The following is a 23,604-nucleotide window of genomic DNA, read 5'->3' as shown; positions in this document are numbered from 1 at the left end:
ACAGACAACTGTCCTTTTGAACACACGCACCAAAACATCAGGGGAAGTGCAGTGGGGTTTGCAGGGATAGTTCATGGTAGACCAGAAGGCTAAACCCGCTGGCTTTGCCGATGTATTGACTTCTGAAGGCCCTTGAGAACAAGTCCCCAATTTTTTTGCTCTTTTTTAATCCAAACTGAAACCTAATCACAGATTAACTCTTCAGATATGATTGGACACATCTGAATTCAACAAGACTTTCCCCGACAGTCAGACAAAGGGGCTTTGTGAATCGTGATGGTAAAGGGGACTCCAGGAAAGGCAGAAAGGGTGGTTCTGTGGGAACCAACCTGCTCCTGTAACTGAATAGTCAGTGTTTCCTGAGTCGGGTCTGGGGACTCCAAGGGTAGGATCACACATTAGCAGACACTGGCTCTTTTTTTTCCTCCCTGAAGCTAAATAGTTTTACTGAGGCACTTGGTCTAGGCTAATAGAGTGAAAAAGAGGGAGGAAATGGTAAAAAGGAAAAAAGAAGTGGGAGAGAAGCAAGTTAGGAGGAGGAGGGGGAGGAAGAGGGGAAAGGCTGGATTGGGGAGTTGTTTGAAAGTGGTAGTGGAACCAGGGACTGGATAAAAACTGTTCATTTAAATAAGGTGATGAGAATGATTAAGTCTCATAAATTAAAATCACCCTGAATAATCAGCAGGGAGAAATTGTGTCGCAATGAGAGGTGTAGGGTAGGAGAGGGACTCGGGGCTGTGTGTGTAGGAGCTCCAGGTGGGAAGCCGGACATCAGGTTCACTCTCGCATCATCTCAGCATCCTGCTGACTGTGAGGACGTGTTACAGCATCCTGCTTATTCCTCCCTTTTCTTGCCGCTTTCAGGCCAGTGTGTCTTCATCTCCAACTTGGATTGCGATAGAAAGGCAAAACCCATGACATTCTTAAACGTGTGCTCTGTGCAGATATTACTAAGGCCCCCATGAAGCTCGTTTGGATTCAGATTTATAGAGAAGAGGAAGCACAGTTGAGAGAAGTGATTTCTCCGTTCTTCCACCCCCCACAGCAGAGGTTCAGCCTCTGTAGCTACGATGTCCAGATTTAACTTTTTTTTTTTTTAATAAAAGTTGATTTATTTAGAGAGATGTACATGGCGGGGGGCGGTGGGGTGGTTAAAGTAAAGGCAGATAACATACTTCATAGACAGCGCAAGCTGTCTCAGAAGGAAAGAGAGAGAGGCCGCAAGGCATGGTGTGCCAGTTTTTATAATGCTAACAAATGAGAGGATTATTCAATCTGCTTTAGGGAACGGGCAGGGGTTCCCAGAATCGGGCCACTGCCTTCCCTTTGACCTTTCATGGTCAGCCTCGGAACTGTCATGGTGCCTGTGGCAGTGTCATTCGCCATGCTGGTACCTTACAGTGTGTAATGAAGCTCAGGGTCCGCTGGAGGCCGTCTCCCGCCATCTCAGGCCTGCAAGTCTGTTGGGAGTTAACTTTTTCACCATCCTGGTACCCAGTGCTGTGTAGATTTGACATGTTAGTAGCTCTACACACTCTGTAAGTCCAAAATTTTTTTTTCCACTGCCCTAAGGAATCCTCTGTGTTCCCCCTTATTCACCACTCCCTCCGCCTTACGAAACTGCAATTCACTCAAATCTCTCAGTCCTTTTTGTTAGTGTTTCTGCTTTTGGCCATATCTTAAAAATGGTTACACTTGCACCTTTAATTAATAGTGACATATGAATCTGTGATACCTAAAATCTGTTTTGGCACAAGGTGTCCTGGGGAGGAGAATACAACGTTCCACATTTTGTTGGATTTTGTGGTATTTGCTGTGTGAAAAAAGCACTTCTCACCTGATCACTTGACAGCTACATCGAGTGAGACTAACTCTGTGAATGTACAAGTTCAAAACTTTCGTTTGGGATTTTTCTCGCTTATTTTTTGGTTTGCATTTACTGAATGTTGCAAATATCTTATTATAAGAAAACTTTGATAAAGTAGCAAGAATTTGATAAACTCATTCTTCAACATTGTCTAGCTATTTCCTCTTTATAATTCGAATTGCACCATTTTCCTTTTTCTGGCCTTTATTTTTATATTTCTCCTCTTTTAGGCTCCCCCCCCTTTAAAAAAAATAACTGTGATTAGCTTTCAGAGAATTTTGCTGTTACAGAACACCTAGAGAATGAAGAATTTCTAAAATGACAACCTGTAATTGGAATAATTACTGAGTAAGACTTTCTTATTCAGGTTTTTAGAATCTGAGTTACACCTGAAATTTCCTGGAGTGGTTTCTGGGACCATATGTGTTGAAAGATTCCTAAAATAAACACAAATAAAGGTAGTTTGTCATCCATCATTGTTGTAAAGCTGAATCTTAAAAGCTGTTTGCTCTCTGGGTTGCAGTGCAGGTGATGTTAAGACACAGGTAAACAGCAGGTGGTGTTAGTTTCCAACACGGAAGGGCTAAAAGTAACCTCGTACTTCCCTTCACGACCGTGTGGATTTGGGGATTAAATGGCTCACTTCTCTCTGGATGCTCCTTTTGACAAATGAGCCTTGGTTTCTGGGATGTTGACAAGAGGGTCGCGGCCAGCACCCTAACCCTTGCTCCCTCTGCGCTGTCTCTCTCGAGGACGAGGAAGACTCCTTTGTGATGAAGGCTATCGTCCACGCCATCAACGATGACAACGTCCCAGGCCTGCAGCACCTCCTGGGCTCCTTGTCCAGCTATGATGTCAACCAGCCCAACAAGGTCCGACGCCGTCCTGCCGGGGGTGGTGCGGGTCGGGGGGTGGGACACGGCGACTGTGCACCTCCAAGTCCAAGGTGGGAAGACCCCCGTCTGCTCTTCCATTCTCCCTTCCTGTTATAAACTCCATACTGTGGGAAAAAAAATCACTTCTGTTTAGAGAGTGGATTGAGTTAGAAATAAGATCTTGTTGCATCGAGGGCCTTCATGCAAGGCCTTTGGACATGCACCTTTAACACCTCTAACCATGAAATTTTAAATGCACTCATCTTGTAAATGGAAATGTCACTTTTGATTGTGAATTCAAACGAGGAAGGGCTACCGTGTTCCTCTGACCGTCTTCCATCCCTGTCCCGCAGGGCACGTGTTGGTTGAGACACGGGAAGGTGTGTGGGGCAGCAGTGATCGTCTGGGCTGTTCCTTTCCTACCAAACCTGAAAAATAGTAATTTCTTTTCTCGCCTTTTCCAGCATGGGACACCTCCGTTACTTATTGCTGCTGGCTGTGGGAATATTCAGATACTACAGTTGCTCATTAAAAGAGGCTCAAGAATCGATGTTCAGGACAAGGTCATAATTCTGTTTTATTGCAAAGGAATTAATTTTTTAAGGCATTCCAAATGTCTCTAATCATAGAGGTAACAGAGAATAACATGGATGCGCTACTTCATTTCTCAGTTTCCCTTAAAGGAAGGTTAACTGCTTAAACAGCCTGGTCCTGTCTAGCACGTTATACAGGAAGGGGCAGACATTCATCCCCCTCGGGGCTCTGTCACCAGACTTCAGCCTTTCTCTGTGTGTTACCCCAGATTTTCCTCTTTACTGATCATTTCTTCAGCAGCGTTATTTGATGTTACGTTTGGAGAAGTCTTCATTATCTAATTAATTGCATCAGAAATGTACTTGCCTGCACGTTTATGAGGGCATCAGAGTAAGGAGGATACGCTCTGAGGTACAGACACGAGAGACGAACTGCTAGTCGTCATTACAGGTGGACCTGTTGCCCGTGTCCACAGACTTTCCGCAGAGCCATAAACAGGCTAGATCTGGCCCTTGACCATATAGGGACTTCTCACCAGGAGTCGAAATGATTTTAAGGAAAGAAAAAGAACTTGTTATTTTGAAATAATTCTAGATTTACAAAAGAAAAAAAAATCTATTAAGATAGTACAGAGAGCTGCCTTATTCCTTTCACGCAGCTTCCTGGAATGTTAATGTCCTGCATAACCTTGGTCCTTTTGTCATATTGAAAAAGGAAATGGGGTTTTATTCGTCTTGGGAGTTGCTCCTTTGGAGCTGCCATCACATGGGAAGGGGTGTATAGTGACTGAGTGATGCGTGCATTCAGATCCAACAGCTCTCTGGGAAGGTGACTCTGCCTTGGTTTTTGCACAGGGTGGATCCAATGCCATCTACTGGGCTTCTCGGCATGGCCATGTAGATACCCTGAAATTTCTCCATGAGAACAAATGCCCTTTGGATGTGAAAGACAAGGTAAGGCCATTTCTCTTCTTAGGGACGGGGAAAGTAACAAAAGGTTGCCTTGAGTGTTGGCAGGCCGTGGGCAGCATGACCCAGAGAACAGGGATTCCGGGCCCAAGTCTTCCTGCAGAGATTTAATTTAGAAGTTCCTTTTTCCTGGTGGCTTTGTCTCATATTAAAATCTGATTTTAGCTGAAATATGCCAAGTGGTTGCCTTATTATATAAGCAGTGGACTCTTGCCCACAACATGAAAACTCAAAAGATCTGCTAGAGACACAGCCAGAAAGAGATCTGAGTCCTGGTCCTGTTACTAGCCTCTTCCTCTTTGAAGTGGCTGACAACGCTGACCTTACCATCACTGGTGCTAGAAGGATTAATGAGACAGTGCACATAAAGTAAGGCTTTTGGGGTAAAGATGTTATAAAAAGTATTGATTTACGAAGATACCTTACTTTCACGTATCCGTGCTTCATTCAGTCCACACAACAATCCTGTGGATGAATTGCAGGGCTGGGACCTGCACCTAGGATTCCTACCTTCTCATCCATTATGTCCCCTGTGCAACTCTTCTCAGCTTCTAATCCTGGTAGACTGATTTGTCATGTTCAATGAGGGCTGCCACGCACAGTTGCACGAATTGTGCACTGCACCATATCTGAGGGATGACGTTCACATCCAAGACACGTGTATTTATTATGATAGTTTTCTCTCAGGCAGCAACAAGTTATCCTGTTTTGTTTTGTTTTGTTTTAGATCAGTTTATTCTGACACTTTTATGGCAGATATAAGTAAACTCTCCTAAGGAAGTTGCATCTATTACTAGTTCACAGAATGTTATTATGTGGGCTCATGGTGATGTTTTTTAAAGTCTCTGAGAATGGTAAGAAATAACATTCTGAACATAGAGAGTGAAATCAGAAAATTGCTCCTAAATAAAACCCTGTGTTTAAATAACATAGTATTAAAAAAGGAATGTTGTGTGTTGAAAAAAAATCACATAGCTGGAAGCATCAGTATATGAAGAAGATTGAGAACAGCCTTCATCGAAAAGGGAACACACTCTCACTTGGGCAGGGCAGGGAGTTATTACACACAGGATGAGCTAGGTGTGTGGGCTTAACACTAGCTGGTGGCGGACACTCTACTCTAAGGTCCCTGCACAGTCACCAAAGGGACACCCGGCCTAAGAGGGGTGGGCACCAGCTCAGGGGAGGACGCGGAACCAGGCTTGTGTGGGAGACGGCTCCCCAGGGGCTCTGAATCTTTGACTGTGTCTTTTGCAGTCTGGAGAGACAGCCCTTCATGTGGCAGCTCGCTACGGCCACGCCGATGTGGTTCAGTTACTGTGCAGCTTCGGCTCGAACCCTAACTTCCAGGACAAGGTGGGTCACGGTCGCTGGTGTGTTCGCTTCCTCCTACTCTTTGCACGATTTCCAAGACCGGCACGGCAACACGCCCGTCCACGTGGCCAGGCAACCGAGTGATGTGTTGGGATCTTTTGGAATTTTATCCAAGTTAGGTTTGCTGCTTTGATTACAGAGGGCAGGGACTCAAACAGAAGCACTGACATTCATTCATTCATTCATTCATCCATCCATTCTCTAGGCAACCCTGTAATTCTCATTTTTACAGATGAGGAAACAGGCAGAGAGAGGTTCAGAAACTTGCCCAAGGTAACACAGCTCACTACTGGTGGAGGCAGTGCTCAAACCCACACAGTCTGGTTCCAAAGTCAGTGTTCATAACCACTACAGTAAAACAGCCTCTCGGAGACAGATATATATGTCTAATGATGTTGATCATGAATATAGAGAACTCATGGCCAAGACTGGTTCTTTGACTTGTCAGAGCATGATTATCTCGGTCACTTCTTTGCCAGAGCAGTAATCCATTTATGTGACTCATCTTTATGTTAAATACATGACAGGAATCTTGAGGCATCAAGATGGTTAGAAGAATCCTCGCTCAGAGGAGTGCACTCCTACTGTTAGTAAGTCTCAGATGAAGTCAACGAAGGCACTTTTACAAGAAAAGGCTATCAGTTCGCCCACGCGGGGGCGCTGTGGTTCAGAAGCGCTGAGCTGATGGTTCCAGTGGGCCCCGGAAAGTCAGCTGTCAGTCAAGTGCTGAGAAAGCTGAATTTGTCCAACACACGTGTTGAGGAAAGAAAAGCTAATGAAGGAAAGATGCCAGACCCACACCTATTATTTCACATTAATGTTTTGCCCCAGTAGCTACAAACTCTTTCTCTCCATTGCCTTGACTCTGCTGCTGAATTTGGCCAGGACTCCCACTGTGCCTGCGCTTCCTTGCACGCGTTATCGCACTCTCCTCCTCCCTGTGCTTGTCCCCTCGGCCAGGAAGAAGAAACCCCCCTGCACTGTGCCGCCTGGCACGGCTATTACTCTGTGGCCAAAGCCCTTTGTGAAACCGGCTGCAACGTGAACATTAAGAACCGAGAAGGGGAGACGCCCCTCCTGACAGCCTCAGCCAGGGGCTACCACGACATCGTGGAGTGTCTCGCCGAACACGGAGCCGACCTGAACGCGTGCGACAAGGTGCTTTGTGGGTGACTGCATCCCACTCGCTGGGGAGTGATCTGGGGGGCTGGAGGGACCACAAGACCTCTCAATTAGTGTACCTAAAATAACAAACTTGAAAGCAGCAAATTATAATTATCCTTCCTCTTCTCCGTTCCGAAGAGTCTGTGATTCTAGATTCTGTGTCATAATTAATATTCATTTGTGGGATGTAACAAAACTTGTGAATTGCTCGGATGAGTCAAGTCTCTTTTATTTTTAGCTTTTTTACCTTTTGGGCAGGTTCAGGGATGATCACGGAACCCAAGACAGACCCTCGTTTAGGACTAAAATTGGCAACACACTATTGACTTGTAGATGGACAAAGAAATAGGAGGTTTATTTACTTCCGTTTCCACTGTTTTGTAGAAGGACAATAAGCCACTCTTACTTGTTTGGCAATCTCAATTCTAGACCAGGTTTTCTTTTTTGATTAAGCAAATTCAGCATAATCTGTTCTTACTGTGAACTTGTACTTACAACGAGTCTGTGATGTGGCCATAAACAATGAGATTCAGGACGCTGTAGTTAATTTAGTAACTGCCACGGGTGGAGTATTTTCTTGGTGCAGAGAAGTGATTCTCAAGTGGGTAGTGACCTTGCCCGCAGGAACATTTGGTAATGGCTTGGAGACATGTTTTGGTTATCACAGCCGGCGTGGGGAATCTGGTAGATGAAGACCAGTGGCACTGCTGATCATCCCGGGACAGACCCCAAAATGTCCATCGTCCTGAAGCTGAGCAACCCTAGGACAGACAAGTTACAAAAATGTTTCCAAACTCCCTCTGCCCAGCTCCTGAAGCGCAACACGTCTGTTCGCCGGGGATTCTGTAGCAGGTGGAGTGAATTCCCAGGCCGGTGCTCTGTGAGATGCAGAGGTTAAGCGTGTTCTGTTTGCTTCTCATATATATGACAGCCCTTGAGCAAATCACATCACTCTCTCAGTTTCTCCTGGTGTGAAATAAAATAATGAACTTAGGGAGTTAGTAAAGATTGCTGGGCAAATGTTTTTGAGAAGTATTTTTCAAATACTTGATAGAACAGGCCTTTTGAGTACCAGTCATGACTTAAGTCCTGTAAATTCAGAGACAAAAACGAATGTGGAGTCTTCCTGCCTGAACGTACGGGCGAGCCTAGGTTAATTAAGCTGATGGTCAGCTTGGTCTGTGATGAATCAGAGTCGGGTGTGTGCGGCCTCTGCCCCAGCGCCTCCAGGAGTAAAGTTTATGGTTTCTAATCCTCCTTCAGGGTTTGCAGTAACGATCCTGTTGCCAGTTAAACCTAGCCCTGTGCTGCTGGAAAGGTGGGCGACCAGGCCCATGTGCCCGTGCGAAAGCGCTCACGGCCCCGGTGTTTGTTGCAGGATGGACACATCGCTCTGCATCTTGCTGTAAGACGATGCCAGATGGAGGTCATCCACACGCTCATCAGCCAGGGCTGTTCCGTCGATTTCCAAGACCGGCACGGCAACACGCCCCTCCATGTGGCCTGCAAAGATGGCAATGTGCCGATTGTGGTGGCCCTCTGTGAAGCCGGCTGCAATTTGGATCTCTCCAACAAGGTAAAGCTGGGGGGACAGTCCCGGCAGAGTCCAGCCTGTCTGTCCATCCACCTGCTTGGGGGTTTGGGCAACTTTCTGTCTGCATCTCTTCACTGTTAGTACTGCTTGTATGGGCCTGTTCTTTTTCACAGGGCTGTCCACTCTAAGTATATTTTCTATATGCCTTTTGAATAATTTCCTAGAGTGACAGAAGATTATTACATTAATAAGTACTTCCTACTGAGCCTGGCTTACCATTTACGGGCATAGAGAGAGAGAGGAGGAGAGAGAGAGAGAGAGAGAGAGAGAGGGAGTGTGTGTGTGTGTCCTGTAGAGGAGCCAGAGAACATGGTACACGTTGGGGCATCTTTCTGTTCCCCTAAATCTTCAGGAAAATTACCTAATGAGTTCTGATGTGATTGAGGGTCCCAGGACCAGATTCCTCAGGTTTCCCCCATTGAGAGTTTTATGGTCAAAAGTTCATAACATCTTTTTTGTGCCAGATAAATTTAGTAAGACCAATGGGATGCTAGCATTTGGTGAATGATAAGTGAAAAATAAGTAATTTACATGCGCTTCGATTGACAAATAAAAATCTCCACATGTTGACTTCTAGAAATTAGCTAACACCTTCACTCTTCCCCTGAATACTGTCTAGATTTTTATCACTGAATATGATAGAACATTTGTAGCTTCAGCCCTGTATGAAAGGCACTCTTCTGTTAACAATTGTGTTAAAAAAAAAGACCAGTGGAATTAGTTTTTTAATTGCAGGAAATGTTTGTTTATAAATGGCCAGCATGATACCAGCAGAATTTTATTATGATTTGTTTGAGGTAAAAGAATTAATATCTGAAACAGCTGGAAAACTGCTTCTACCCAAAAAAAGTATTCCTCTTGCATATTATGTGATTAATTCTCATAGAAATTGAAATCGGTAATCTTCATATTCTGGAAATATGAAAAGGCAATTTCCTAGGTCTTAGCCATTGGCTGCTGGTTGCTTTCTTAGTTTATCCTTTTCTAATCTTGCCAAGCCAGTGATGTAAGTGGCTTAAAGGGGAAGCTAAATGTAATATTAAGCAGCATCGAGACGTTGGCTTTCCTTCCAGGAAGTCTTTAAGTGAATAAAAAGCAGCGTTAGGAACATCGTGGAGCTCATTGGAATACCACTGACTCGGCCATTGTATGCACGGCTGGCCTACTGTGTGCACAGCACCTGGGATTAGCTTCTCCTGTGATGGTGAGGGAGCAGAGTGTTTAGCGCTGCTCAGAAGAAGGGAAGGCCTGTTCACCCCATACCTACCTGCAGAAAGTGCACTTATTAAATACGCTTTTTAAAACACTCAGCAAGATAATCTTAGACGTTCATGTTTCGAAACAGCTGGCTTATTTAATGAGAAAACTTCTGCGTTTTGGTACCCCCGATGGCCGTGGTGGTAGTTCGTACGTGTGGTCTACACTTGTGTTTTCCACTCCATACGTCACAGCAGCGGCACTCAGAGGGCACTCAGTAGAGGCGTGTGTCATTGAATTGAGCTCAGGTGAGGCGAAACTCCTTTGTTCCACAACCCCAACCTCTTGGAACCGGCAGCTGAGTTCAGACTGCTGTTCGGAATGGGCCGGGAGCAGCGGCGTGCTGGTGATGGTAACTGCGCTCCGTACCTGCGCACAGGCCCCCGGCTGCCTTCAGTGAGTGCTCAGCGTCTCGCACCTTCCTCAGAAGGGCTGGTGTCAGCTTGCTTCTCTGTTCCTTTTTTCATTGTTTATTTTGGGAAAGATGATGGGGGCGATAGAGGAGCTTAAAGCATGTGCAGAAAAGTAAGAGGAAGGCATTATTTCCCCCAGAAAGTGCATCTGGCGCTACGTGGACTCACCCTGGTAACCGGCTGTCAGCGCAGGCCGTGGCACAGTGACAGCACGCGTCCCACAGGCAGACTGTCACTCCTTTCCGTGCTGTGCCCTGCCTTGTCTTTACCTGGATTCAGCTCCCCCAGGGAGAAAAATGGCCATTCCGATCCTGCCTCTGTCACCAGGATGTGACAGGAACTTGTCACTATTTTTGACTCTCACTGCAGGTGAAGCAGACATTTCTAGTCTGCATTCTTCTCATATGAAAATCGGGAGAGTGGCTGTTGCACTCTGCCGAGTCAGGGAATGCAGGAGAGGGGAGGAACTGGACAGTGCAGAGGGCACAACCTTGTGTGCCTTTCTGGGTTGGCTCTTCCTACCAGCGAAGCTAGAAAAAGCACATTGACACACGCATGCGCGGACGCGCGCTCCCGCACACACAGGCCGGTGCGCGCGCACATCGGGGAGCGCGTGCGAGGGGCCCGCGCCTGTCAGGCGCTGGTGGACGCCCTTGTCCGATGGCGCTGTGCCGGGCACCGTGTGGGGGAGCCTGTGGACGGCGGGATGGTCCTTGCCCTCAGACTGCTTTTGGACAGACACACAGACATTTCAGTGTAACAGCCTCTCGTGCTGCAACCACTGCTTTGATGGATGCTCCAGTGCTCCGGAAACACGGACGTCTAGGGATTAGAGAAACCAAGGAAAGCTTTTCAGAGGTGATCATTTTAAATGATTGTACTTTGACAGATGAAGGAGGGAAGGCATATTTCAGGAAGAGGAGAAGGCGTGTGTGTGTGTGTTGGGGGACGTTCTGGACGCCACTGTAGCTGACCTGTGGTGTAGGTGTTTCTCAGGGGAAAGAGAACATGCAGCTGGAAAGGATCCAGATGGTGAAAAACCTCGAATGTCTTAGGTTTTGTTCTAGCAAACATTGGGGACCATCAAAAGTGTCAGCTTTCCTTCATCCCATGTCTCTTCACTGACCATCTTCCCTTCTGTAAAACTGTGCCTCCTGCAACCAAGACTGTCTTCTTTACGCAGAAATCCAGACACTTCGTCCAAGTCTTCCCAACCTCCTCCTTTCCTTCCCACTTTAACTCTAGGGTATGCAAAAGCTTAATAGCTGCTTTCAAAATCACTCTAGAAGTTAACAGACAAAACACAAATATGCACACACATCGCAGCATTATTTGTGATAGCAAGAAATGGAGCCACCGTAAGTGTCCATCCTCAGCGGGCTGGCTAAATGAATTATGACCTATCTAAGTAATCAGTATTATTCAAGTATCCCAAAGGTTTCACTTACAGACATGGGCAACTGTTCACAATCTATTATTAGGTAAATAGAGCAAGTGACAGGATAGAAGATCATGGTCATGTTTTGGCTTTCCAAATTGCTTATCTCCATTTATGGATTCATAGAGAGAAGCTTAGAAGGAAATCCACCAGTTTCGAGTAGGGGCAACACTGAGTAGTGGAACTTGGGAGAGGGGGAGAGAAAGGGAGGACTTCATTTTTCTACCATATTGACCCAGCACATATCCTGTGTTGTTTGGATATTCTAAATGAGCAAGTGTTACCTTCAGAACACAAAACCTGTATTTGCACATCAACAGCATAGAACAGAGACACCCAAAGTTTCTCAGTTCATAGCATCCAGAGTGTCTCAGTAATTTTTTTCATGGTTCCCCCAGCGCAAAAGAAATACCCCAAGTTCTGTTTATTAGGTAGTTTCAATCCAACTGGAAGAAAATTAGTATTTTTATTTCACTCTTATATAACCACGCTTGGGTCCTCATGGGATGTGTGTTCTTGTTGGGCCCCTCACAACCCCGTAAACCTTGGACTCAAGAGTGGACACCACCAGCCTTGTTTCCTGTTCTACATGGATTTTTCTCAAGCTTTTTGCTTCCTGTCACAGCAGCCACCAAACCCTTGCTCTGCACACGTGACATTGAGAGGAAGGCAGTGCGAGCTCATTTGAGACACTGACCTACCTGGAGCTGGTCGTTCCCCTGGTGTCTGAACCTGCTGGTTCCATCAAAAATTTAAAATATTCCTCAGCACCCTGGGAATTCACTGCAGGGCCGCGAGATGCGTTGGCACACAGTTTGGAAATCATAGGCATAGAAAGTGGTTGGGTACAGCCTTGGAATGTCACCTCACTAGCACGTCCTCAGTGGCTGTCCTGCCATGGCTTCTTCCCTTGCTGCATCTAAATTTGAGCTGTGCTGCAGATCTTGCCGGAACTTTGGGGCCCTCCAGCCCTGACTCATGCCTCCTTTCTGCCAGCGCAGCAGGAGACCTAATTTAGTTATCTGATGATAAGCCTCCCACTCTTTCATCCTTTGAAATTTTTTTTTAAAGTGACGCTTTCAACGGAAAAACACTTGAAAACATTTTGCGTGGCTCGCCGCCCCCAGGGGATGGCAAAGTTTCTGGAGAAGGGAGACCACGCCTCCTGTTTCTTCCCAGTGGCTCCCAGATCCTCACACAGTGCTGACCCTGCGGGATCCCTCCATAACTGCCATCCTCAGCAACAGTCCTGGGTCTTCTTTGTCTCTTCCAGTATGGACGGACACCTCTGCACCTTGCAGCCAACAACGGGATTCTGGACGTGGTCCGCTACCTCTGTCTGACAGGCGCCAACGTGGAGGCGCTGACCTCGGTGAGTAGCCTTCTGGCAGGAGAAGGCGATTGCAAATGTCTCAGGCCTCGAGGGCACAGGGGAGAAGGTACTGCTTGGCAGCTGCACTCCAAAGCAGACAGGCTGCTGTGAAGCTTCATCTCCTCCTGTGCAGTTACGTAAACATTTGCCCATACAGACCCAGGGTAAGAGCTCGTTAATGCTTCCTCCTCTCCTCCCCAGGCCCGCGCCCTGCCAGGAACACCTGCTGTTTCCCACTGGCCTCTGCGCTTCCCGTGTTACACAACAGGCCTTGGTGGGTTTTATTAGACGTGTGTGTTTATCTGTCCTGACCGCGCCCCCCTCCACCACAGGCCAATGGAGGTGCTGCAGGCTTTCAGGGAGGGAGGGAGGAGGAACGCCCCGAGGTGTCGGGGGAACAGGTGACAAGAGATGTTCTGTCTCCTTTAAAGAAAAGTCTGGCTTTGCTCTTCAGCCCACAACATATTTTAAAATGAGATTTCTTTCATTTCCCTCGCTCCCGACACTCCCTGCTCCAGACCTGGTACCTCCCTGCAGAAGACGCCCTTTGATTCACATTTTACTGATGCAGTGAAATATTATCATGAGTTGTTTCCGGCCCAATAGGGGGTTGCGTCTCCATTCTCTCGTGTGAAAGATTCCTGAGACTCACTAGAGTTTAGTGCTTCCTCTAAGGAGATCCACTGGAGTTCTGAAATACAGTGGCCAACCTTGGGAAAATCAGGTCTCTGAGGCTGGGGCATCATAGAGGGGTTGGCAGTCTGTGGACCACGGGCCAAATCCAACCTGCTGCCTGCCTTCTGTTAATAAGGTTTTATTGGGACAACAGCCAAGCTGTTGTCTGTGGCTGTCTTCACTCTATAAAGGCAGAGTTGAGTAGTTGCACCAGGGACCCTGTGGCCCTCAGAACCCCAAATATCTACTCTCTGGCCCTTTACAGAGAACGTTTGCTGACCCCTGGCCTAGCACGGTGCATCCCTGGTGGTGCTGATGTGAGATGGACATCACTCCCTCCCACAGGCAGTGGGTCCATTCTCTGCAGTGTTGAGCCCCGAGCTGGGCCCTTCTGCAGGCCCAGTGAGGTCCAGTGCTCTATACAGGATTGTCCCCCGTCTGAGGGCACCTCCTCATCCATCACAGACCCACCCTCGGCCACGCATGGACCTCCAGGCCTGATGTGCCGTTACCAAACCCTGCCCGTCCGCATCTTGGCATGCAGTTCAGTTACTCCACAATAGAGCATGTAGTGGCATTTTTATGAGGAAAAGTATTTTATTTGTTACAGATGTTGCCTCATAAAAAGTGAACTGTCGAGGACAGCTGTGAAGGTGCCAGCAGCTGCCCCGCCAACCCCGGCAGTGTGGGTCGGGCCTCTAAAGTGTCTGGCCTTTGGCCTCTGCGGGGTCCTCGGGCTGCCCCCTGACCTCTGTGAGCCCGCGGCCATCTCCCTTTGCCTTCCCCACGGCAGCTTTTTCCTTGCCCCCAACCTGGGCTTCCTCCTCAGGAGGGCCTCGGGGGTAGCTCTTGCTCCCCACCCTGCCCAGCTCACCGCAGACACTCGTCCTGGTCCCCACGCGTCCGCCCCAGGGCTTTATTCATTCAGCAAATGCTGAGCACCATGTACAGAACCGGGAACACGGTGGGACCACGACAGGCGAGCTGCCCCTCCCTCAGGAAACTTCCCGTCTCATGGGAGAGAGTCGGACCCAAGGGTCACAGCAGTAAATGGACAGCTGCTGGAGGGGACCAGTGGCAGTGAAGAACCCGGGTCCCCTGGGAGGTTTCAGGGGGCTGGGGAGCGCTCCTGGGAGAGTGGAGAGTGAAGGAAGGCCGGAGCTTGGAGGAGCGGAAGGACAGAGGGCGGGAGCGCTGCCCGGAGAGGCCCGGCCGCCCAGCAGGGGGCGCTCGCCCGGAGCCGGGAAGCCAGGGAGCCGGGCGAGCTCCACGCAGGCGGCCGTCTACAGTAGGACAATGTGCCGCCCGGGGCCTCCTAACCTTTCTACTAGCCACGTCTGCAGAGGAAAAAGAAATAGGGGAAATTGAGTTCAGGAATTATGTTCGTTGCACGTAAGATGCAAACGATTATCGTTTTGACTTGTAATCAGTGTTTTTAAATCATTGAGCTATTTCACATTCTCTTGATTTAAGTCTTGGAGATCCGTGTGCGTTCTTCACCCACAGCACCTCTTAGCTCGGCCACGTTTTCGGCACCGAGCGGCCGCGTGTCGGGTGGGCGGCCGCCTGATTGGACGGCACCGTCCAGCCACTTTTCTCTGCCCCTTCGTCTCTCTCTGCCTGACACGCATCCTTTCTCCCATCCCACCCCACAGCCCTCCACTCTCTAGCGCCCTCTAGCCTTAACCTTCCCTCCCCTTCTGTCCTCAGCCAGGGTAACTGGAAAAAGTCTCCTGACCCTCTGCTCATCTTTTTCCTTGCTTCCCGCCCCTCCTCCGCCGGCCACAGTCTGTCCTCAACTCCCCGTGACTCTCAGCGGAGTCCCCAGTCCCCTCCTGGGCGCGCTCTCCTTCAAAACCTTTTTATTGCTTAAAAAAATTTTTTTTAAAAAGGACAAGAACAAAAGAAAGACTTGATGAATTTGACGAATACTTTTGTAACCCCACGAAGGTAAAGAAACAGAATCTTCGAGGCCACCCCAGAAGCCCCCAGTGGCCTGTCCTGGCTGCAGCCCTCCCCCTCCCCACTGTAGTCCCTTCCTTGCTGTTCTTTAGTCTTTCTCACCTGAGTGCCAGCAGTTATCTCTGTTGTCTCTCCAGGACTCTGCCACTCTCTCCTGCCCTGGATAAGAAAATCCTACTTGCTCCTGCTTCTCTTCCTGCCTCTGCTGCCCTCCTCCCACTCTGTGTCTTCTTGCTGCTGGTCCGTGCTGCTTGGCTGGCAGCCCTCCTCCCTCCGTCCCCTGCTCCTCTCACCAGCCCCAGGTCTGCGGCTGCCCTGGAGGCTCAGGCCCGCATCCAGGTCTCCAGCCCCACTTGTCCCCGGGGCGCCACACTCAGACCCAGCCTGGTGGACGCCACCTCCGCAGCCCACCCCTCTCCCCACCTCCATGCGCCGCGTCCTCTCCCTCCGGGGCTGCTCTTCGCCCTCAGTGTCTGACCTTCGCACAGGGCTTCCACGTGCATCCGGTCATCTGGGCCAGGAAGCGTGGATACTCTGTTCCCCAGCATCGTACTGGTGGCCACATCCTGGCTTCTTCTTGAAATTCCAGCACTTCGTCCTCTGCCTCCACTTAAAAACTTCACTGTGGACTTCCCCCAGGACCAGCTCAGCCTCGGAACTGGTCCCTTGCCCGTGGCCTCATGGCCTTCCCACCACCACATTTATCATTCTGGAAAAGCGCTCCCATTTCAAGTCGTCCTGGGGCTCCATTGCCTCCAGGATGTGCCCTCCATAGCCTGCCCCCTGCCCCTTGCCCCCTGCCCACCTCATTCTTCACCCTGCACCCTCTCAGCTGTACTGAACTGAGTGGAGCTATTTGCCCCTTGCTCACTCGCACTTCATCCAGTTGGCACATGCTGTTCCCTCCCTCAGAATCTCCTCTTCCCACCCGTCACCCCCTGCACATAGTGCCCCCATGTACACACACACACACACACACACACCCCTGCCATGAGGCAATAAAGCCTTCTTCTGCTTTCACAGTGCGAGACTCTCAGTGCCTAACACCCAGGCACATAATAGCACATGCTGTTAGTGTCAGGAAAATTCTACGGCACTAACTCCTTCTCACTTCCCAGTATTCAGCTGGAGGCCCAGGACGCCTCCTCTTTCCCACCTCCCTCAGCGGGTATAATTTGCCCCCTTTCTTGGTCTGTTGGAATTGACTGCTGATTCTCCCATGAGGCTGTGAGCCCTTGACCATGATCACATGTGATCTGTCATGGCCTGGAAACTGGTCTCCCTGCTTCCACCCTCCCCTGTCTACAGTCTGTTCCTCATGCAGCAGCCTGCCTGACCCTGTTCAGATATGAGTCAGATTGTGTCCCACATCTGCTCAGACCTTCCTTTAGGGTAAAAGTCCTTATGATGGGGATGCCCTTAAAGATCCACGTTGCCTCCCTGACCCCATCTCTTGCTCTTCCTCCTCCTCTTAGCTCCACCTGTACCAGTTACATGAGCGTCCTTGGTATTCCTCAAACATGACAATCATCCTGCTGCCTCAGGGCCTTTGCACTTGCTGTTCTTGGCAAGACTTCCTCAGGTATCCAAATGGCTTGCTCTCTCACTGTTTTCAAGTTTTGACTCAGATCTCACCCTCTCATTGAAGCCTCTCAGACCACTGTTTGTAACAAAAAGAGCAGTGAGTGCTAGGATCGCTCATGGACCAGCTGCGGAGCTGGTATCTTGCTCCGGGGTGCCTGGTGGAACAAGGCCAGAATGCAGACATCCAGCTCCCACCCCTTTCCCTCTGGGACAGAAAGCCAGGGAGTTGGGGGGCCCACACCTCTTTCGTAACGGTTACTGCTGCTTGCTTTTTCTGTGCCTGGTACGTTGTTGGTTCTTTCCATTTGGTTTTCTCTAATCTACTCAAGAACCTGTGCTGTGAGGGTGGAGGAAGAGACCCGGGTCTGGGAGGCTGAGGGACTGACCACACAGCCAGTAGGGGGCAGAATCCGGACCTAAACCCGGGCCCTTCTCACTCCAGTGTTTAACCTCTTCCCACTACACTGGCAAACATTTCTTTTGCAAGCCTGAAATGAGTCCTTTAGAGCAACACGTTTTGCAGACTGTTAAGTGCTGCACAAATGTAAGGACTTTTGTTGATGACAGTTTTCTTGTCATTTGAGAGGCTTAACCATGGAGGGTAGCTTCTACCAGTGAAGGTCCTCTGCCTGTGTAATATGCAGATCTGAGGTCTTCAAGAGAAGCCTTAGGGCCAGTCACACCAGAAGACAGAAAATTTAAGTTGAGACCCAGACTTCTTCCAGCTCAGGCAGTGTTTCCAAAACTGAGCTGTCCCACAGGATCACCTGTGAGGGCTTAGAAGCTCAATGTCCAGGTCACACCCCAGCAAGGTAGACGCTGAGTATCCAGGTGGGAGCCAGGCAGCAGCAGTTCTTGAAGACCCTGGCGATTCTGATATGTGATGAGGTTTGGGGGCCACCAAACTAAGTCCTGTTTTCATCATGTCAGTAAGGATCTAGAGCATTTTTGGCATGAATCCCCAGTTTGGATGTGGTGTCTGACAAGTTACCTAATTCATCCCAAAGCAAACTAGAAGCTTTTACCTGCCTGTTGGAGCTACTTTGGGACTTGAAGGGGGCAGAGAGAGATGGGCAGCTGGAGTGTAAAGCCTGCCTCCTCCAGAGTGCCCATCTGAGCTTGGACCACAGCCTGAAGCTCTGATTCTCAGCTGGGTGGTCAAACCTGCCAGAGAACATTTGGCAAAGTCCAGAGAAACTGGGTTTTTACAACTGGTGGAAGTGGACTGCTACTGGTGTCTAATGGCAGAAGCCAGGGGTGCTGCTAAGCGTCCAGTAGCACACAGGACAGTCTCCCACAGCAGAGAACCGCCCTGTCTGAAATGTCAGTAGTGCCCAGGTTGAGAAAAGCTGATGTGATGGGACCCCACTCATGGCTGGGATTGTGACCTGGGCTGAAAGATGGGAAGACTTGCTGTCAGTCAGACCCGGGCATCCCTGAGCTTTAATCCCCTGGAATAGAACTTCTAGCTGTCACGGGTGAACATTGAGAGATAAGTCTTCTTGTTTAAGAAAAAGATTGCTTTTATTTCTTTCGAAACTGCTTCTCATCTTTTCTGCTTTTGAATTGGTAATGATTTCTAAAACTGCGGCAGAACGGTCCCTCAGCCTGCAGCCCCTCCTCTGTTCCTCCCCCACCGCCAGGAGCGGCTCTCAGGTTACCGCACACCGCGCACCGAGAGCTGGATCAGCACGGATTATTAGGAGGCGCTGGATAGACGCGAGCCCTCACCGTGCACGTCCACCGCCTAGAAACAGAAGCCAGTTCGTTCAATATGAAACTGCAGCCCTGTGAAAATTCTCTTAATTGAAAGCAAACACCAAAGTGCCGTGGACCCTTATTTCCTCCTTTTATGTTCTCGGAAAACCTTTAGATCAAAATTGTCTGTAAAATTCAGCCTTTTCTTTGAAATGCATAGTAATTACCAGTCACTGGCTTGATATGAGTGCTGAGGTTTGTCCACGGAAGGATTTGTAAGATGTTAGCTTCCACTAACTAGAACTTGGCAGCTAACGACAGTCTTTCTTGTCCGCCTAATTGGAGGGAGGTTTTCTCTGCCCACTAACGAGGTGCCCGGTCTGATTAAAGCCTGTGGATCTGAGACGTCTCGCCATTGGACCTCACCACACCAGTGCATGATTTTTTCCCTACTTCTTAGCTTCCTTTCCTGGACAGTCGAGTGAAATAAGGATTCCACAGAAAGGGAAATAACCCAGGACATGGGTTGTTTGTCCACCTTATTTGCTTCTGGCGCCTGTTATGCTGTTTCTTCCCCAGATGGTGGAATTAGTGTATGGAATGCACAGCTCTCTGTTGTGAAGAAATAAACTAATCATTTTCTCCAACAGGATGGAAAGACAGCGGAAGATCTTGCTAAATCGGAACAGCACTGAACATGTAGCAGGTCTTCTCACAAGACTCCGAAAGGTGAGAGGTTCTGTTTGTCAGTCTGAAATCTGCTGCTTTTATGTGGAAAATTATGTCTGTTACCTGGTAAACCCTGAGAATGAACGAAAGAGGCTTTGGACACACGAGTGGACCAAAAGACATCTGCCCAGTGCTGTGGTTTGCGTATCAGTCTGTACCAGCGCACTGGCTGCCTCTCTGGGTTCTTCTGTATCAGGACCTGGAAAGCCTTGGCCCCTTGGCAGTTGCTGTGCGGGGTTTCCGTCCTCCCACCTTCTCTCTAATACCTGCCCCCCACGAAGGAGAGGGGAAATGAGAAAGCTGACTCTGCTTCTTTCTTAATGTTCTGAGCTCTAAGATACCACGTGAGCTCTAGTTTTTCAAACATCATTGCTCTGAGGTTTAAGGAAGCATGACAAAAATAAGTAAATGCAAGTGTGCCGTTCCAGCCGCCATCATAGCAACATATACTGAGAGATTTTGAAATTGTCACACCCTTTAAGTTAGGGATTCTATGTCTGTGCCTCCATCCTAAAGAAATGAAAGAAATGCAGGGGGAAAAGGTCTTACACACAAAGATGTCCATTGCAGTGTTATTTATAATACAGTAGTAAAAATCACAAACATCAGATGACCAACAATAATGTCCAGTAAATTTTCATACAGCTATGAAATGGAATGGTTTGGGGCCATGTTTTTGAAGTGGTTTTAGTAACAAGAGTTTAATACTTAAGATGTTCCTGGGCTTCAAAGTAGAAGATGAATCATGTGCACATTATAATCCAGGCTGTGTTTTTGAAAATGCATAGAAGAGGGAGGGTAGAGCTCAAGTGGTAGAGCGCATGCTTAGCGTGCACGAGTCCTGGGTTCAATCCCCAGTACCTCCTCTAAAAATAAATAAATAGACCTAATTACCCCGCCCCCTAAAAAACACATACAGAATAAAATATTTTTAAAAAAGAAAATGCATAGAAAGAAAATGTTAACAGCGGTGTCTCTGGATTTTGCTATTATAATTAACACTTTCTTGAAACATTACTATATTTTATCCAAATTTATCTATAAATTATCTAAATTTCCTATACCAATCATGTAATAATGTTTCAAAAAACAAACTGTATAGAAATAAATAAAAAAACTCAGTTGATTTAAGTTCTCGTTGAAAAGGTATTGTCCAAAATAAGCTTAGGGTATCCCACAAAGTTCCTGCCGTATAAATGAAAAAGCGCCTGGGGGAGGAATGATAATGAGTTAGTTTCACAGCTACGGAAAATTTGAATTTTTAGGGCGAGGTGACACCTAGGTTGGAGTGATTTCTTCCCTGGTGCTTGGCGTTGACCTGGGGAGGCTAATTCATTTTCACACCTTCGTGTTTTGGAGTCTGTAAACAGAGGCGCTGGGCAGACAGCCGATGAACGCTGAGATTTCCCAGGCCATGGCGGGATCATGTCCCCTGCGATCTAGAAGTTCCAGAAAGAGATCCCTCCTTACACTTTCTTACAGGAAATACTTAAATTTCTGGGCTTCATGTTCTCCCACTTTGTACTGCCACCAACTGTCTCATTGTGAGAAGAATTTGGACTAGAGAAACAGAAAAACAGGAGTTGGGGGTGGGGGGTTAAGAGTATGTCAGCAAATCAGCCATGAACTTTCACATCAAGTCTCTTATTCTGAAAATTCACTTTATTTGAAGCGACGTGTCAGCCGAGTTCATCCAGATTGGCTCTGAGGCCAGCAGTTTGCAACCTCTGACTTTTGCTGGATTTTACAGTAGGGAGCCCTGCATTTGAGTGTCGAGTCTTATGTTTATAGACAAAAATGTCTCAATATGAGGGCTGTTTTAAATCGAGTCCTCATTAGAGTATCCACCCAGAGTGGAAGGAAACTGAAATGAAGTCTGGCCTTTCCACAGGCTGGATGAGCACACATTTTTTTACAGTTAATTATTTAGTCTCTAGTATGGTCTGCTGGTAGAAAGAAACACTTAATTAGGCTTAACACCTTAGCAGGTGTATAAACATGCTGGGGCAGGTATTCTCAGGTTTCCCAGATTCCACAGAGAAGGGTTTTAGCCCACCTGCCACCCCCGGCGCCGCCATCCTGTCCTAAGTCCCAGCGTCATCCTTGCCGGTGCTTTGTGGGCCCAGCTGATACACCAGCAGCACCCCTCACAAGCCCAGCACTCGGGGCAGTCCGGCGGCCACATACTTTCTTGGGTGGAGTGCTGTTCACCCCCTCAGAGACCCTTGCTACACAGCAGTGACCCAGGGGAAGGTGCAATCTGTTCATGTTTAAGCAAAAATCAGCTGCAAACCCATGATCTCCAGTGGTTGGATGGTCACCCCGGAAATGCCCTCCTCTGGCCTAGTGACAAGGCTTTTTCTTGGACTCTGTCTGCTGTGTTTTATTGCCCACCTACCTTTTAAGGAAGATCCTTTCTTTTATTTAAAAATGCATTGCTTTGCTGCATGCAAACTCAGATGTCCATTATGACAGGACAGATAGAATGAATAAATGCCCAGAAAAAAAGACAAGAAGGAGTGTGCCTGACACCATGGCCAAGGTTGGATGGACTGGATTGGATTAATGGGGTTAAAAGCACTTTTTCGCAGGCCGTTGGGTATAGCTCAGTGGTAGGGCACGTGCTTAGCATGCGCAAGGTCCTGGGCTCAATCCCCAGTGCCTCCATTTAAAAAAAAAAAAATTAATAATAATAATAATAATAATAATAATAAAATGCAAACGGAATATTTTTTTTGAAAAGCGCTTTCTCCCATAATCTGATCCCCATATTTGCTGCAATGCTTCAACCACATTTATAATTAGGAATATAAGTATGAAACACAGCTCCAGGCACCCCAGAGGGTGGCTATTTCCAGACTAGAATTTACAATTTGGCGTCGCGTGGCTTCCTGCATGGTCCCAGTTCCGGTTTTTCTTTCTTTTTTTTTTTCTTCCATTAATTTGCACCTTTGTTTCTTGGTCTCTCTTTTTAAGAGGGGGTGGGAGAGGGGAGATTACAACATTTTGTATTTTACCATGATCCTGTGATTTTTATAAGGAGAGATCAGGCAGAGCAAAGTCATGTCAGTGCCCGTGATTAAGGGACATTGTCCCTCATAGAGCCCAGAATCTACCGAAAGCTTCCCCTCTCATCTTTGCTTTGAGAGGCAAAACACGGGGTAAAGGCTGAGAGCACAGACCCAGGAGTCCCAGCCCTGCCCCTTTCCAGCTGAGTGAACCAGCTTTGTTCCCCTGTTAGATGGAGCGAGTCTAGTGCCACTCTCAGGAAGGCGATGAGGGTCGGATGGGTGATCTAAATAATGGCCTCAGAGCTGCGCCTGCGCAGTCAGCGCCCTCGTCCACACCCGCAGACCGCTCTCCCAGTCCTGGGGAAACTGGGCGGTTTCCGGTGGTGGCTCCTCTTGTGACCCCGCCCCCAGGAGCAGATGCTGGGGTGTCAACAATGGCAATCGTGGCAGGGTACCCTTGAGAGTCATTTTTAGTAACAGCCACCGTTTAATCCTCGGTATGTGTAGCGGGCACTGTAATTTTACCTCCCGAGATGGGGATGTTCCACCGGGAAACCTGGGCTCCAGGAGGTTAAGCAACCTGCTAATTAGTGTAGCCCGGAGATCGGAGCAAAAAAAATGTCTGCTTCCAGGCAGGGCTCACTCAGTGGCTCAGGGCTTCTTGGGTGCAGAGTCCTTGGCAGGTGGGAGCGGTCCTTTCCCCCCACTCCCCCACCCCCGGGGGCCCACCCGCTTTGTCCCAGCACAGATCTGATCGCCTTCCGCAAGGCAACCCCAGGTCCCTTCCCTTCAGCAGTCTTCCCAAGTCCGTATTCGAGGACACCTGCACATTTGTCTGCCTTAGTCGTTCCCTCCGATGACTCTAGACCTCAGTTTCCTGATTAGCCAGAAAGGGAGGAGTTGGCTGCCAAGCATTTCTAACCACACTGGGTTTTTTTGTTTGTTTGTTTGTTTTTGTTTTTTAAAATAAATCCCAAAATAAATAACTGCTTGGGATTTGAGGACACCCAGTACTGGAATCTGTTTCTTGGAAATGATCACAATGTTCCAGTGCATCCCAGGAGAATGCCTCCCAGAGAACTCGTGGGC

At 48.2% G+C, this 23,604-nt stretch overlaps 1 protein-coding gene across 1 annotated transcript in view; it reads left to right on the top strand.

Annotated features, from left to right (window-relative positions):
- DAPK1 (death associated protein kinase 1) overlaps positions 1-23,604 on the top strand; it is a 180,496-nt gene that overhangs the window by 129,011 nt on the left and 27,881 nt on the right. The window contains 9 exon segments of the mRNA XM_032477475.1: positions 2,620-2,739; positions 3,207-3,305; positions 4,131-4,229; positions 5,502-5,600; positions 6,579-6,776; positions 8,161-8,358; positions 12,758-12,856; positions 19,426-19,467; positions 19,469-19,504. Of these exon segments, the coding sequence (XP_032333366.1) occupies positions 2,620-2,739; positions 3,207-3,305; positions 4,131-4,229; positions 5,502-5,600; positions 6,579-6,776; positions 8,161-8,358; positions 12,758-12,856; positions 19,426-19,467; positions 19,469-19,504 (990 nt within the window).

The sequence above is a fragment of the Camelus ferus genome, chromosome 4 (genome assembly GCF_009834535.1).
Source record: "Camelus ferus isolate YT-003-E chromosome 4, BCGSAC_Cfer_1.0, whole genome shotgun sequence".
NCBI lineage: Eukaryota > Metazoa > Chordata > Mammalia > Artiodactyla > Camelidae > Camelus > Camelus ferus.
The sequence above is the reverse complement of the archived record's forward strand: the minus strand, read 5'-3'. Positions and strand labels throughout refer to the sequence as shown.